The sequence below is a fragment of the Dendropsophus ebraccatus genome, chromosome 5 (genome assembly GCF_027789765.1).
Source record: "Dendropsophus ebraccatus isolate aDenEbr1 chromosome 5, aDenEbr1.pat, whole genome shotgun sequence".
Taxonomy (NCBI): domain Eukaryota; kingdom Metazoa; phylum Chordata; class Amphibia; order Anura; family Hylidae; genus Dendropsophus; species Dendropsophus ebraccatus.
This window is the reverse complement of record NC_091458.1, coordinates 115,600,290-115,617,588: the sequence shown is the minus strand read 5'-3', so window position 1 is coordinate 115,617,588 and position 17,299 is coordinate 115,600,290. Positions and strand designations below refer to the sequence as shown.

General features: G+C 39.4%; 1 protein-coding gene across 26 annotated transcripts in view; it reads right to left on the bottom strand.

Annotated features, from left to right (window-relative positions):
- Positions 1-17,299, bottom strand: part of ABI3BP (ABI family member 3 binding protein) — a 234,331-nt gene that overhangs the window by 40,469 nt on the left and 176,563 nt on the right. For 25 of the 26 annotated variants that reach the window (XM_069971043.1, XM_069971054.1, XM_069971047.1 and 22 more), the window contains 6 exons: positions 13,254-13,331; positions 12,331-12,420; positions 10,405-10,494; positions 6,539-6,649; positions 2,930-2,998; positions 187-399 (listed from right to left, as the gene is read on the bottom strand). In XM_069971043.1, the coding sequence (XP_069827144.1) occupies positions 187-399; positions 2,930-2,998; positions 6,539-6,649; positions 10,405-10,494; positions 12,331-12,420; positions 13,254-13,331 (651 nt within the window). The remainder of the gene's footprint in view (positions 1-186; positions 400-2,929; positions 2,999-6,538; positions 6,650-10,404; positions 10,495-12,330; positions 12,421-13,253; positions 13,332-17,299) is intronic. The other variant, XM_069971056.1, reaches the window with a different exon arrangement.

Sequence of the window (17,299 nt, the reverse complement as noted above, 5' to 3'; positions counted from 1 at the left end):
AAAGGAAAAAGGACGTTGCAAAAATTAAAACTGTCTGAACATAACCTAAAGCTACTAATGGTGCTTGTAGTTAGACATTTGAATTAAAAAAAAACAAAGGAAACAAAACAGCCATTGTCTGTTAATTCTGACAGCTGTTAATATTCTGTTGCAAGTCATTGAAATCAAAATGTTCATTTTACTTACCAGTCACAGTGTCATTGTCAGGCTTCTCCCAATTCAGGACAACAAAGGATGAACACCCCTCTACAGTTACCACTGTAAGATTAGTCGGGGGGTTCTGTGGCGCACTGGTGATTTCTTGGTTGGCGCCTTCCTCTTCCGAGGAAAAGTGTTCGAGAGTATCTGTGATGGAGCATGGTACTGACTCATTCTTGCTCATATATACTACATGGGGTGCTGCAGGAAGAGAGAACATGGAGAAATTGGCCTAATAGTTTAATTATAACTAATAGGAAAATACAATGTAAAATGTATGCATTTTTCTTTACTATGATTTCAATTAAATATTAAGACTCCCATTCATCTATTAGCTGAATACTCAGAAATGAAAAAGGTTAAGCTATGCTCTAAACAAGATTAGCAGACCGTAAGTAGACCAGAGTAGAAAAAGTGGAAATCCTGATGATGGGACATTGGCTTTAGGACCACAGCATAATATGATTATAAGAGTAATAAAGTGCTGCTCCACTTCCCTTTACAATAGAAAAGGTGGTACATCCTACCCCAACAGAGACCAAAAGGACACTCGTTCAGCCTGTCGGGTCATGTAAACCTATGACTAAGCTCGGCGTATATTTCCCTAGAGCTTTCCGGCTTATATGTTGAATGAGTTCTTAATCCTTTCCCCATCCCTAGGGGAGCGCTAGTTTTGTTTACATTGATTGCATCATAACCACAAAGGAATGTAAAAGTCTCACGCTGGCTGAGATATAGCAAACCAAGTGATTATTTATTGAAACAACAAACAGCTATGGCACTCACTACCCTAATTATTTCCCCTTAGTAGTTTACATAGCCTATGTATCAATCTGCGTTTGTCAGTTTAAACATTAGTTTGCATAGACATGATGATACACAAGATCCAGATGTCTGAGAAACATCTGTGATCTAAGATATGAAAAATAATCCTCATATTATGGTGATTGGGTCTGTTGTGTCCAATAATGCATATGGTTAAAAAAAAGGCTAGAAATAATCTTGGATATGTAAAGAGACAGAAGCCTGTATATGGGATTTTAGTTTTTCTTTCTTTAAAGAAATTTTATTAAGGTTTTCAAATATGACTCCTTCCCCTGTCCCCCTCCCATCCTAGACGTGGATCCTACTTCCTCTGTGTCTGCTATGGGCCAGCTCGTAAGCTAACCCGCCCCATGGAATAAACCATTGTTTACCAAGTTCACTGCAGAGACGGAGGACAACTGATCCACATCTCTGGTGGGAGGGGGAACAGAGGAAAGAGTGCCTTTCCCTGATCCTTGGATGTAGTCCCAGTGCCAGTCAGGAGCTGTGCCCTGGCTGCCTGCATATCTTCTCTTCTGTCAGCCCACGCATTATCTCCCCTGGCTGCCCACACATCACCTCCCTTGTCAGTCTGAACATCTTAAGTATGGCCTGCAAAGTTGTGGAGCACTTCATTTTTTTATTTCATGAGTGGAATACCCCTTTAAAATAAATGTTTATAAAAATACAAAAAAACTCTCCCGATATTAAAAATTCACCCCTCTTTTCCCATTTTTCAAATAAAAAAATGTAAAATAAATAAATAAAGAAACATATTTGGTATTGCCAGGTGGAAATTCCTGAATTATTAAGTTATAATAATCTTGAGGCTATGTTCACACTACCTAAGTTTTGTAATAATCACGGCCGTTGTAACAACGGCCGTGATTACTATGGAACTTACGTAGTGCTGCCTTCTAAGGAATCCCGGCTGGAGTGTATACACATAATATACAGTTGAGCCGGGATCCCTAGCAGCGCCGCAAGAAACTGACATGTCAGTTTTCTGCGGCCACTATTCACTGAATACCTGTCAATGCACATAATGCATTGTGTGAAGCGGGGAACTCTGATGCGAGCGCGCACGGATGCGCCCGCATCCAAATTCAGCAGCAGTGAAGGTCATCCATCCGGTACTGCAGTATGATGATGCAGGATGATCTACTCTGACACCAGCCCTTCTATGACCTGGCTGGGTCACGGAACGGCCTGTGTCTTACCCAGTGGGAACTTTGCCTGATGCTGTATGGTCAACTACATAAACCCAAAAATTGCTCCTTTTTGGTGCCATCAGAAAAAAATTTATAATAAGTGATCAAAAATTCACATCTTCATACAAACAACCAAAACAGTACAGATCACAATGCAAAAAACACTGCTCTGTAGGTAGAAACATGGTAATTCTTTTTTAAAATTTTGTACTGTTGGATTCATGTCATTTTTTAGTTTGCCCATTCTTTGGTTATGTCCTTACAGCATACTATTTTTAAAAAGTATGGTCGTTGGTTTCCATTAAAACAGTTCTTTTCACACTGCAATGAAATGCATTGAAATCAATGCAACAACGGTTGTTCTTTTCACACAATTTATTGAGCAACGGCTGTTGTTTGAGTGCATTGTGTGAAAACAAAGGACGTTGTTTCATTGACTTCAATGCATTTCATTGCAGTATAAAGAAAACGACAGTTGTTCTAATGAAAAACGGCTGTTCTTTTAAAAAATAGTACGTTGTGTGAACATAGCCTTGCAGTGAACAATGAATCTAGATTATAACTCCTTCCAGCTTCTGCTGAGGATACTCTTCTAGCTTCAGACTTTTAGTATCTTTTATACAATTGAACGAATCCTCGTAAAGAATCTGTCTTTTACTGCAGTGCATCATAGTAGCCTCTTTTACAATAACTTCCAGCATTTATTGATTTCTTACCTGTGTATCTAGGTTTGCCCAAAGCATCAATGTCTGATTTTGGAGATGGACTGAAAACTGTGGATAGCACTGAAAATAAAAACATAAGATTTAGGACAACTTGTATAGTGAATTGCATATTTGGAAGCCACTCTCAAAATCTAAGGAACTGGAATAGGTAGGGAATGGGTGGGAGCTGAGTTAAAGAACAGCTTGGATATTGTATGTATCAAGTATTGGTAATGCCTGGTAATATTTGCATCTACTTTTACATATATTTTGTTGTTTCCTAACTAAACATTGGCAATTGTAAACTGAAACAGAACATTAGTCCCCCCTACACCTTCATTACATGCGGCTCACAGTGTGTATATTTATTGCTATATGTTGCTATTCTACTATTTTATACATACATGTATTCGTGATTATACCGTTTTTGTCCCTCCAGAATATAGTCTGGCTTCAATGGAGAACATTTCTGTACTAAGCCTGCCAATGGCAAACTGAAGGAACACCCAACTGACTGAGATCATTATTATTGCTGGATGAACACATGCCTAAATGGCCAATGTCCTTAGAAGTTTTCCATCTTTTTAATGTTGCCATTTCTTTGAATGATTGTTTTTCATTCCTGTATCGAAATATTTAAGAATTGTTCAGACTATCTCAGCTAATGTGGAACTGGAAAACTGAACAGAATACATAGTTTACCTCTCCAGATTAATTTATGCCTTTGAAAGGTATCTTTTTATTTCTTCAACAGAAAACTGTTTGGCAGCATCAAAGAAATTCCTATGCCACTTTCTTATTAGGCCAAAACAAAAAAAAAAAAATCAGAATTTTTCATTTTTTTTATCCTATGCAGAGTCATGTCTGTGGTTTTGGAAGTAGTACTCAATTATAGTCATAGGACATGCAGGGGATTTGTTTACTGCACTAAAATTAACAAAGTAAACATCATTCTAAATCCAAGTCTATCCTGCTCCATAAAATTCCAGGGTAACTGGATGTACCAGGCCTAAGGTGTACATAAATGACTTCATTACCTCCAGATGGTATTAACAAAATAACATTTACCTAGGACTGGCCATAGGAAGCAAGATCAGGCACCTTACTGAATGAGAAGCCAAAGATGATACTGGTATAGGCATGAATGATATTGCTATTAGGCACAGAACTATTATTTGCTCACTGCGTTTTCATTTTCATGTCTACCACTGCCACTTTGGCATAGTAAAGTATACAATTTTAAGAGTATCAACATTTTTTAAATTTGAGGCCTGTAACTTGTTACTATTCTATGTCCTGCCAGATACATTTACAGTCAGTATCCAGAAATTTAGGCTAAAACAGGATGTGTGTGTGTGTGCAGTAAAGCATCATGTCAGAGCAGTAATACAGTAGATAGGAGACTCTATGAATGTGCGGTATAATGCACACTTCTATGCCGCTATAAAAGAAATAATATTAGTTAATTTAGTACAATTGATTGTTCAGTATACGCACAGTTACATAATATACTTACCCTATTCAAATGTACAAAGCACAGATACTTGTGACAAGCAGCTCTTAGAGGTGGTATAGACAATGCACATATAACATTTACTTACTGTAGAAACTTTCATTCTGTGGCACAAGTGCAGAACTTGCTGGTTAAGGCTATGTTCTTACTACGTAAGTTCCTGCAGAAATCACGGCCGTTGTTGCGGCCGGGATCCCTAGCAGCGCCGTAGGAAACTGACATGTCAGTTTTCTCTGGCCGCAGAAAACCCTGTCAGTTCACACAATGGAGCTAGTAGCTCAGGTCTCATGCTCCATTGTGTGCTGTGGGGAGTTCTGATGCGGGCGCCCGCATCAGAACTCAGCGGCGCTAAAAATCATCTGGTCGGCACTGCAGTACCGGCCAGGATGATCTTTTCTGAGACCGTCCTTTCCGTGACCTGGCCGGGTCACGGAAAGGCTGGTCTCATACTACGTGTGACCATAGCCTAACTGTATATTGATTCCCTAAACTTGAATATGGTTCATTTAGACTGTACTCTGATTTATTATGCCCTGGATGTCAGTTTTCTGAGGTATAGAAATTTTAGTTTAACAAAATGTGTCACTTTTCAGTGGCCACTTTTCTGAAAAGTGGAAAGGGCTTAGTCAAAGGGCAGCATAGCCTCCTGCAGCCCAACACATTTACTATAATTCACAATGGCGGAAATTATAGAAAAAAATCGGTTACAGTTCTTATCCACCATAGACCGTGTAGAATGTGGAACATGGCCAGTCAAAGATGCGCCAGTTTTTTCAAAATAAATTTGGGGCACCTTACTCCAGCACTTGTTTGTGGTATATAAAACACCATATATAATTAGTTTCAGGGCATTCATCTTTTTCCACTTTTCCACTATATTCTACATTTTACATAATTATCCAACACTTTTGTCAAACCCAATTTTAGGTTGACTTTTCAATGAGTTAGTATTTGTATTTGCAGTCTCTATTAGACATATTTGGACATCAATTTTAACCGTCAAATATATTACAGCTGTATTTTCAGTAAAAAGCCCTTATTAGTACAATCTTTATCCAAAATAATGATTACATTATTTTGATTCAATCTGACATTCACATTTCCTCTACCATTAGAGTAAATGTGGCTTAAAATGTATCTGAAAAAATGAATAAGTAAATAAAAAATAACAACACATAGCTACGGAACAAAACACATAGCTAGGAAGCATAATACATAAATACATATGGGCGCAAATATGGATAAATTAATTACATATTCATATTTCTATCCATATTTTCGTCATCCAGCGTCTATACATTCACATGGATGAGCCCCCATGCTGATGCATGTCATGCACCCACACAATAATGGGTATAGGTACATGATGGGTAAGCAAAATAGAGCTAATGAATCAGTATAGAAGTATATCATATACATGCATATGGTACTATGAATGCAGCCATCCTTCTTCGCTGACATGTTGTAAAAGAGATGTCCAACCTACTATTGTAATCTCTTAAATAAGAATTCAGTATAGCTAACCTTATCACTTTATCCTGTTGAAACACAAAAAACACAAAATCCCTCTACTGACATATTTCTACGTCAATGTAAAACCTAGCAACTCCAACACCGTGCACCACTATTTCACTCTGTACCTTAAACTATAACGTGGACATTAAACGGACAGTGCCGAGTTGCCACCTTTACAATTTCAATCCAGACAGTGATATTTTGGGATCCAGATTTCAGACCCTTGTTTGGGTTTCAGGGTCTATAAAAATCTGCATAGTACAGTTCCAGGTTAGAAATACTAAGGTTTTAGTTTCACACTGTCCTGGTTCTTATTTTTCAATATATACTCCTTCCAAAAGGTGGCAACCCTAAAGCTAAGACGTAGATGAAGCATGTATTAAAGTGGACCTGTCACCAAAGAAATGTTTTAATCAAAAGTGTATGAAAAGTGACCATTTTGGTTTGAATAAATCAGCCAAATCATTTAGTAAGAGGTCAGACAAGTGTTCTGCAATATCTACAGCGCATGAGACAAAATGCCAGTGTAAAAGTATGTGAAGATGAAAGGTCCACTTTAACAGCCCAGGGTGACACACAGCTCTCCATCATACCCATATCTTCCTCTTGAGCAGGTATAGTTGGCTGCTTCGTTGGTGACTTTATGCATGCAATTGTGCACTCAGGCTTGGCAGCTGAAGGAGCACGTGGTATCAGAATACCCCCTTGTTAAAGAAACAGGCACTTGTTAAGACATCAAATTATATTTCTCTATAGTAATTAAATGACTCTATGTTCCAAACGATTGTAAGACAGTAAAGTGAGCAGTAAACTGCTGCAGCCCCGACTACATGTAGAAGGCCTGACTATAATAATTAACAAAAATGTTAAAAGCGAAGAATTAAATAGGGTAGTTTAGTTCACGAGAAACACAAGATTTACTCCTCTGGGTTCCATCAATAAAATAATAAAAAAATACAAAACCCCCCGTTGGCACTGCATTTCCACTAAATCACCACAAATCTAATACCTTTCTACACTGTATTTACTTCTTTGGAAAAAGGTTAGTATTTTCAATTACATACATTATAAAATCTAGGTGTTACACAATCTACACAATCTACCACTGCTGGTGACACATAGGAAAGTCTTTATACTAAACTGGCAGAAGGCAATTACAGTCAGATATGATCTTTATGGGAACCTGTCCCTATGAAAATGCAGTCCAGGCTGCAGACAGCATATTAGAAAGCAGAGAAAGCTGAGCAGTTTGATGTATAGAGGGGACATATAAAAAGTGAGATGCACCAAAATATTCTCTGTGCATATTGTAGAAGCACCTAAAATACCTCATACTTTCACCCTTCCATTTTAGGTGCAACGTGTGGCAAAATTTGCACCAAAAAAATAGTATACTGTTTGGTTATGCTGAAAATGGAACTAGTTTTCTGGGTTTTCACCTGATTTTAGTTTTAAACGTTCCTAATTTTTTTTTAGGACAACTTTATTTATTTATTAATGTAATCCTGTGATGGATGGGGGGGTTAGGGGTCTTATTTTGTAAACTTTGTTCAGTACTGTCACTGAGTATGTTAAATGTTGTTTTCTTTCTTTATAATATGTTATTGTAAAGTAAGGTATGGGATTTGTATTTTTATATTCTGAACTTTTTATGTGACTACTGATGTGTTTTTATTAATGCAATTTTACTTGTACATTACGAGGATACTGTGTTTATGTATATGTTTTTTTTTATTGATGGAACGTCAGAAAGAAATAAAGAATTTAAACAAAGAAAAACAAAGAAAGCAAAAAAAAAAACCCTGTGACCATTTTGGGCTAAGGGTTCAAGTGGGTGATCTCGTTCAATGATTAACAGCTCTTTCTATATGCACACTTATAAACTTAAAGATTGTAAGGGCAGGGTCCTCTTCCCCCATGTACCAGTCTGCTATTTACCTATATGTAATGTGTTTTTGATCTTGTAATGTTCCTGTTTGTTACCCCTATCAATTGTTTAGTGCTCTGGAATCAAGGGCGCTTTATAAATAAATAAATAAATAAATAAAAATAATATAAAGAGAAAGCTGTCAGTAATTGAGTAGGACCACCTACTTGACTAGTTAGCCCAGAATAGGTACAGGTGTACATGAATAAATGATAAGTATTCGTGTCAGAGGTGAAGTGTAAGGGTTCTTTTACATGCAGCGATCTCCTGACGTTCACAGCCGCAAACAAGGGTCGATCAGTGAGATTGGCGCATGTTTGCAGTGCTTTTACAAAGCACAATGAATCATGCCGCCATTGACGTTCATTGGTATTGGCCACACATCTCCTGTTTACACAGAGAGATGTGCAGCTGATAATTCATTTTATCGGCGGTGAAAAGATCCAATCAGCCTTCCCATTCTTGCTCATCGCCTGATCGCTGGCACTTGTAAAGGGGTCTTAAGAGTCAGAAGTTAGATATAAGTCAGGGGCTTAGCATCAAAATGGTGAAAGGTTAAGTAAATGATCTAATACTGACATGCTTAAGTATGGTTGCCGCCAGTAAGCGACGACACGAGTGAGGGGGCACAGTCAGGGGGTGAGCTCTGGGGCTGGGGCCACACGGTGTGGGTGACTGGGGTGGCTGCTGTTAGAAAGGGAGACAGTGACAGCTGCACTGATCACTGTCTCCCTCTCTTACAGAAGCCATCCCCTGTCAGTGTCCTCCATCACTTCAGATTGGCTGGGTTAGAAGCGCTAACCCGGCCCATTGAAGAGATGCAGGACACGTGATGCCGTCTCGGAGGGTCTGGGCCAGGAGCAGGGAGCGTGTCGGAGTGAACTGAGAGCTGATGATTCTATGCAATCCGTGGGGCTGGGGGCACCTAGATAACAGCAAAACTGTGCAGAATCCGTTATAACTTTATATTGGAAAGATGGAAAGCTACGGGTGGGCAACATATTAATGCAAAAATAATTTTGGGGGGAATACCCCTTTAATTACTCTGTGGGAAGCTGGAGCCCATCATTTACTGTGGTGAATGTAGCAATAGCTGAGCCTCTGGATTCTGCTTTATTCCGCTTTGTTTCTTACAGGGTGTTGTATTTATTATTTGTGACCAACAAATTAAATGGAGTGAAATCCAGGGAATTAAGTTATTGTTTTTAGGGGGTTAGAAAGGATTTTCCTGAAATAGCAGATGGCTTAGCTGAAATCTTCATTTGTCTTTCTCCATATTAAAGGGTTTGTCCAGCGAAATTCTTTTTCTTTCAAATCAACTGGTGTCAGAAAGTTATATAGATTTGTAATTTACTTCTCTTAAAAAAATCTCAAGTCTACCCATACTTATTAGCTGCTGTATGTAATGCAGGAAATGTTGTTTTATGGGGAATCCCCATAGAAAACCTCTCCTGCTCTGGACAGTTCCTATCTCGGCCAAAGATGTCAGCAGAGAGCACAGAGTCTCAGACTGAAAATAAAACAAAATTTCCTGCATTACATACAGCAGCTAATAAGTATGGCAAGACTTGAGATTTTTTTAAGAGAAGTAAATTACAAATCTACATAACTGTTTGACACCAGTTGATTTGAAAGAAAAAGATTTTCGCTGGCTAACCCCTTTAATACAGTAGCTCCAGAATTACTTTAGTTAGTCTTCTGGTTAGAATACAATTCTTACATACTGCTCAAATGGGGAAGGTGTGGTGATTTGTATACACTTTGGGTTGGATACATACATCAGTGGATCCCTAATGAAGAAAAGTAAGTGAGACCATTCCTGGCCCAAGTAGAGCTTATAATGCTGTTCTAATTTCCCTAACATTAGTCACATATCTTAGCACCCTAGGTACTTCTTTTGAAGGTTTGTTGCCCCAGTCCTTGGTACAAAACAGATAAGCGCCATAACCCGAGGATCCCAGTGGTTTCTTACACAAATCTGTGGTATCAATTGCTTTCAGCTGATCCTGTGAGCTTTTCCATGTGCTAACCAATGTAGCAGGTTTGAATTGATAAACCTTTTAAGGGTCCTTTTACACACATAGATATCTAAAAGATTTTTGAAGCCAAAGCCAGGAACAGACTTTAAGAGAACAGTTCAAAAAGGGAAGAATGAGATTTCTCCTCTTTTCTAATCCATTCATGGCTTTGGCTTTAAAAATCTGTCAGATAATCTGACAGATATCTGTGTGTGTAAAAGGACCCTTAGTTTAACAGAAGAGTTCTCTGTGAATGTGAAAAGGTTGATGATGGACCCTCATGTTCACACTTGCCCATGCCCATCCATTATGCATGATAGATTATTTACACAAACACCAACCCCAATTTTATGAAAATAATCATAAAATGGACTACTGAGAATGTCTTCATAACCCTTGATAAAATGTAAAGAATTTGGGAATATATATTAGCATGCAAATAATATTCTAAGAAATATTGAGTAGATTCTGTAAGTGTCATAAATGTCACTTCTTGAGAACATTATTACTGTACCTTGGTTTCCTGGTCTGCCTGTGCCATTGGTACTTGGAAGCTTCCTCCGCATAGTGGTTGGTCTAACAGGAAGATGTGGTGGTGAAGATACTAAAGATAAATAAAGTAAAATAACTAGTATCAAAGACATTAACAATATTCTCATATATTACATTATGATATTACTTTACATTTGTTATAGAAAACGCTACTTGCTTACGCTGAGCAGCCACACCACTGACATCTTTGTTGGAAGCAGGAAAAATGACCAAGTGTAAGGGTCTGCTGCTAACCTCTTTGAAACAGATACCACAGGAAATCTTCAGAGGTTTTGTGGACTCCATGCTGTAATGAGCCAGAGCTATTTTTCCCCGTTTGTGTGTGTGTGTGTGTGTGTGTGTGTGGGGGGGGGGGGGGGCGCTAAGTTCTGTTCTTCCTGGTTGAGTAGTTGCTTAGTACTACCATCCCCAGAATGCATTGCTTTCCCTCAGCTGTTCATTACAGCCCTCCTGTCCTGCCTACTTCCACTCTCAGAGCACCTTTGCCAGTTCCCCCGCCCAGAACATGTGCCCATTGCCTGTGTGCTCTTTTTTCTGTGGCATTGTTCAGCACAAGGCAGCAAGCTGTAAACACACCTTAAAGCGACTCTGTACCCACAATCTGTCCCCCCCCAACCACTTGTACCTTCGGATAGCTGCTTTTAATCCAAGATCTGTCCTGGGGTCCGTTCGGCAGGTGATGCAGTTATTCTCCTAAAAACAACTTTAAATCCTGCAGCGCTGTGTCTAATGGCCGGGGATTACATTTGTATATGCATTAGGCTGGCACCACCTCTCCGTCCTTCCTCCCCACCCTCCTCATCATTAGGAATGATCCAGGAACATTTACTGCTGTTTGAGCTTTGCACAGGTGTATTAACGATCCAGTCCATGTTCATTATACACACAGGTGGGGAATAGGAAGCAATCTGCCTGGAGCATTCCTAATGATGAGGAGGGTGGGGAGGAAGGACAGAGAGGGTGTGCCAGCCTAATGCATATTCTAATGTAAGCCCCGGCCGTTAGACACAGCACTGCTGGATTAAAAGTTGTTTTTATGACAATAACTGCATCCCCTGCCGAACGGACCCCAGGACAGATCTTGGATTAAAAGCAGCTATCTGAAGGTACAAGTGGTTTGGGGGGGGGGAGATTGTGGGTACAGAGTCGCTTTAACCTCCTTAAATGTCCTAGTAAAGCTTAAGGCTATGTTCACACATCGTATATTTTCAATTAATCATGGCTGTTGTAAATTGCAACACTCGCCGTGATTAATAGAAAACGTACTGTATGTTGCAATGAAGTCAATGGAATCCCGTACAGAGTGTATACACATAGTATATACTCCAGCTGGGATTCCAAGCTGCTGCAGGAAAAAATGACATGTCAGTTTTTGTGCAGTTGCTATTCGTTGAATAGCGGTCGCACAACACTGACAGCTCCAGCCGCACTTTACATTGTGTGCTATGGTGAATTCGGATGTGGGCACACCCAAATGAGCCCGCATCCCAATTCAACAGAAATTAAGTTCATCTGGCCGGTAGAATGAACTTCACTGACAATGGCCATTCTGTGACACGGCTAGGTCACAGAACGGCCGGTGTCTTACTAAGTGTGAACATGGCCTTATGCTTAATGTATGTGTATATCACTGGAAGAAGGTGATGTAGGTTGGAGGGGTCAGAGGTAGTGACATCACTGAAGGCTAGAGCTCAGAGACACAATATATCTTGGGATGACAGTTTTATTTGGATAAAATTTTATTATATTGGTTGAAGTGCTTAGGTTGAGCAATGAATACCCACCTAAATATATTACATTTTGCATTGCATTTTAAGATCTTGGGTATTATTTTAGACCACACTATACTGTACTGTAAAAAGCAGTAGCATTAGTCTATAGACCATACCTGAAACGCCTGGTCTTCCTGTGACATTGCTAGGGTGAATTCTTCTACGTATGTAGGTTGGTCTTACAGGAGGAAAAGGTGGTGACGATACTTAAAAAGAAAACAAAAATATACAAAGTATATTCTAGTATTAGTCCTATAAGTTACAGTATTTTTCCTTGAACCTATCCTAGGTGTATCATGAAAACATTATAGCTACCCTCTCTTCTCCCTTCTCCTTTTTGCCTCAAAGCGCCTTAAACAACAAGCCTACCTTGAACTATACCCCCATTTTTCATCCAACTAGCGCTTCGACCCCTTGTCATCTGGCTTCTGCCCCCACCTCCAGCATTTATATGAATGTTTACCCCCAAGATTTGTCATTATTTTGAGTTTTTTAAGGGTTTTCATGGGGCCTTTACGCCTTTGCAGGTAGTATGTTTAGGATTTGAGCTCTGCCTCTAAAGGCCCCATTAAAGAGATTATCTGTCACATCAGTCAGATATCTCCCTATGTAATTGGGTCAGCAATCAGCAAATTAGTGAGCAGACACTTGTTGGCTGATCAGTGACTTTAAACATGTCAAAAATACTACGCTGTCGGCCACACATCTCTCCATGTAATATTGCCGATAGCTAGCAGTGTTCGTAAAGCCCTGTCTACGCAATTGTCGATCCGTCTAATAGGCTGTGTAGATGAGCGCTGATCTAGTAGGGTGGATCGGACCATGTAATATGGCCTTAAGCCAGACAATACGGAACTACTTCACATAAATATTTAACATACAGTCCTGGGTAGTAAACAAGTTAATGTCAGTATACCACGGTAGTAAAGGGCATACTCTAGCACTGTCCTGACCAGAACAAGACTCTAAACACTGATAGTTTAGTCTCCTGTTTCCTGCCTGCACAGTTCAAAGCTGTAATTGTAACAGCCATACTCACCCGAAAATGTTCTTTTTCCAGTGTTGTTTGTTTCTGTTGCAGTATTTCTGCTAGCACCAAGAATTCTTGTATTATCACCTAAAAGGGATTCATACATTTGCCCTTAATGTACACAGTAAGCACAATATATAACAATAAATGACAAGCACAAGTATGCAGGGCTATACAGGGTGACATTTAGCCACCCACTAGTCACAATTAACCTGTAACAATAACATGACTTGCAAGCAACAAGTAATGATTCCAAGAATTTGGGATTCTTACAACTGTTGCATGACACGGGAAAACATAAAAAAAAACAACATGAAACCGAGAGTAATTGCGCAGCCATAGTGTAATGCAGCATACCATTCTTATGTTTAGATCTCATATATACAGTATTTATAAACATCTCAGCCACTTGTCATCCCTTCTAGGGTCTGTGAACAATTGTAACTCAATAAGAGCCATATACAACACTATGGTGACAAGTATTGTATTTGGGCTGCGGGATTCTTGTAAAAGAAAAATAAAACAATAAACAAACAAAAAAAACTAACACTACATATTTAGTATTTTTTTTGCATAATTTTGGACACCTGTCAGAACATAGACATGCTTGTTACGATATGTGCATCCTGTTAAAGAACAGAGTGGGGTCACTAGACAGTAGTTTCTTTCTCTGTTATTGGTTTTTATTTAGTTCTTCTCCATCAGGACACAGGATGAGTGACTGTAGCCGTATGGTAATCTATTCTGCAAAGGAATTCTAAAATTGTCTGTCATTAAACATAATATTGAAAACATAAATGTGAGAAATGTGAGAATTAAGCATACTGTGGGCTAAATAATATACCAGACTTTTCAATGTTTTCTTTGATGGTCAAACCGAGTGCTGGGAAATGTAACCTTAGCAGAAGTATGAGATCTTTAGAATATCATTTAAAACAAGTTTAAAGCATACCTGTAATTTATAAAAAAAAACAGCTGAGACCCCCAACAATCATTAAGACAAGCTTAAGAAGCAGGTGGTATGTTGCCTAACTCTTCAGCTCCAAGCTATCTCCATAATGTTTCTCTCGACTGACCTTTTATACGTTTTTGGGGCTATCCACTCAGCAGTGAGACCACAACTCATGAAAATTTTTGATATGGCCTTCTTTTTCTATATACAGTGTTACCTTGGTTCTCAAACTGCTTGGAACTCAAACAGTATTTTCAAGGAAAGTTTGCTTTGGTTCTCAAACCAAAGCAAACTGGGCACCCAGTCTTGAAGTACAGTAATACCGCGGTATTTGAACAAAAATTTACCTGGAAGTAACATTTAGAATTCAAACTTTGCTCGTTATCTAAATGTTTTTGCGAGAGTGGATGGTAGGTTGTACCTGGTGAGTTTAGCACCAGTACTGTATAAGACTGCTGGAGTGCATATACAGCACAGTAGTAGTACAGTCAGATCACTGCCATCTCCCATCCTGTACTGTATAAGACTGCTGGAGTGCATATACAGCACAGTAGTAGTACAGTCAGTTCACTGCCATCTCCCATCCTGTACTGTATAAGACTGCTGGAGTGCATATACAGCACAGTAGTAGTACAGTCAGATCACTGCCATCTCCCATCCTGTACTGTATAAGACTGCTGGAGTGCATATACAGCACAGTAGTAGTACAGTCAGTTCACTGCCATCTCCCATCCTGTACTGTATAAGACTGCTGGAGTGCATATACAGCACAGTAGTAGTACAGTCAGATCACTGCCATCTCCCATCCTGTGCTGTATAAGACTGCTGGAGTGCATATACAGCACAGTAGTAGTACAGTCGGAGCACCACCATCTCCCATCCTGTACTGTATAAGACTGCTGGAGTGCATATACAGCACAGTAGTAGTACAGTCAGATCACTGCCATCTCCCATCCTGTGCTGTATAAGACTGCTGGAGTGCATACACAGTACAGTAGTAGTACAGTCAGTGCACCACCATCTCCCATCCTGTACTGTATAAGACTGCTGGAGTGCATACACAGTACAGTAGTAGTACAGTCAGTGCACCACCATCTCCCATCCTGTACTGTATAAGACTGCTGGAGTGCATACACAGTACAGTAGTAGTACAGTCAGATCACTGCCATCTCCCATCCTGTACTGTATAAGACTGCTGGAGTGCATATACAGCACAGTAGTAGTACAGTCAGTTCACTGCCATCTCCCATCCTGTACTGTATAAGACTGCTGGAGTGCATATACAGCACAGTAGTAGTACAGTCAGTTCACTGCCATCTCCCATCCTGTACTGTATAAGACTGCTGGAGTGCATATACAGCACAGTAGTAGTACAGTCAGTTCACTGCCATCTCCCATCCTGTGCTGTATAAGACTGCTGGAGTGCATACACAGTACAGTCGTAGTACAGTCAGTGCACCACCATCTCCCATCTGTTACAGTGCCGGGATGGGGGGGGGGGGGGGCTCTATACAGTAAAGGATGAGTGAGGGGCTGGTGACTACTATACTATAATTGTTGGTTTTGAATGTTTCTTGTTTAAAATGAACTGTACAATATAGTGCTATTCTGTACCATACTGTAGGGATTATACTGGGCACTTTTCACTGTAATAAATGAGGTAAATATTGGGTGCTGGAACCAATTAAACACATTTACATTATTTCCTATGGGAAGACACTGCTCGGATCTCAGACTGCTCAGTTCTCAAACTGCCTTCCGGAACCAATTAAGTTCGAGAACCGAGGTACCACTGTAAAAGATGCCTTGCTAGGTATTTCAATAATGACATGATTTTAAAGGAGTTATCCATTTAGTGAAAACTTTTTACAAATCATTGCAAGTATATAGAAAATAATAAAGACTATGAAAGTGTGGACATCACATTTGACTATATTGGTGCAATATTTACCAACTACCTTTTTAGATACAAAATGCTGGGTTGTATCTGCCATCTTTTTTCAGTACTGACTTCAGGAATTATTCTAAGTAAGGATGTGTGTTACATCACCATTGTTATGTAACCACCCAATCCAAACAAAGCCTGACATTTCCTATGGAGGCAATATTTCTATAATACCACAGTTACATGTTTTGGTTTGCTTGGAAAGAATACCAGGCCCTGTGGTCTAAAGCTAAAGAAAACCATTGTGTATTGAGGAATCTCATGCAATAGTGAAGCTGGAGATTTATTGTTCCAACAAGACTGCATTTTATAAGTTGATGCTAAAAAGCTCTTTTGGTGGAATTTGTGAAGAGCCCCTGGGCCTCAGACATTTCAGCTCCAATTATACTGAGAGCTGATTTTCTACAGAGGATGCTGTGACTGAAAGCAAAGTGGTTTACCATATGAAAAGACTTAACAGTTCTTGTTGGGTGTTGTGTACAGAGCACATAGTTTCTGCTTCTCTGCATATTTTCATGTCTTGTGAAAGCTGGAATATTTTCACGTAAATGTTCCTCTAATTTGCTTGATCCCATCCATTATAGTATATACTATTCTTTTATCTTGGACTTATCCAGTCATGCAATATTGCAATGGAAACTACAAATGATATAATAATATATACTGTAGATGATTTCTTGGAGGAAACTACAAGCACATGGTAATTATTTCTGACAATCAATTATGGAAGTTTATCTCTCCGATAAGATCCCTAATCTCAATGCTTTGCTGAAGTTATGTATAGGGAATATTGTAGCTGAACAAGACAATATCCCAGCTTCATCAAAGGGTGGAAAATATAGACTGGTGTAAACTGTCCACAGCAACCAATCACCAACCATCAACCAAAAATGGCATTGGGTGGCTGCTGGAGAGAACGGAGAGTGGAGCTACGGAGGCATTGGAACAGGTAAGTATTAGAGATTAGCGAACCTCGAGCATGCTCGAGTCCATCCGAACCCGAACGTTCGGCATTTGATTAGCGGTGGCTGTTGAAGTTGGATAAAGCTCTAAGGTTGTCTGGAAAACATGGATATAGTCATTGGTTGTATCCATGTTTTCCACATAGCCTTAGGGCTTTATCCAACTTCAGCAGCCACCGCTAATCAAATGCCGAAT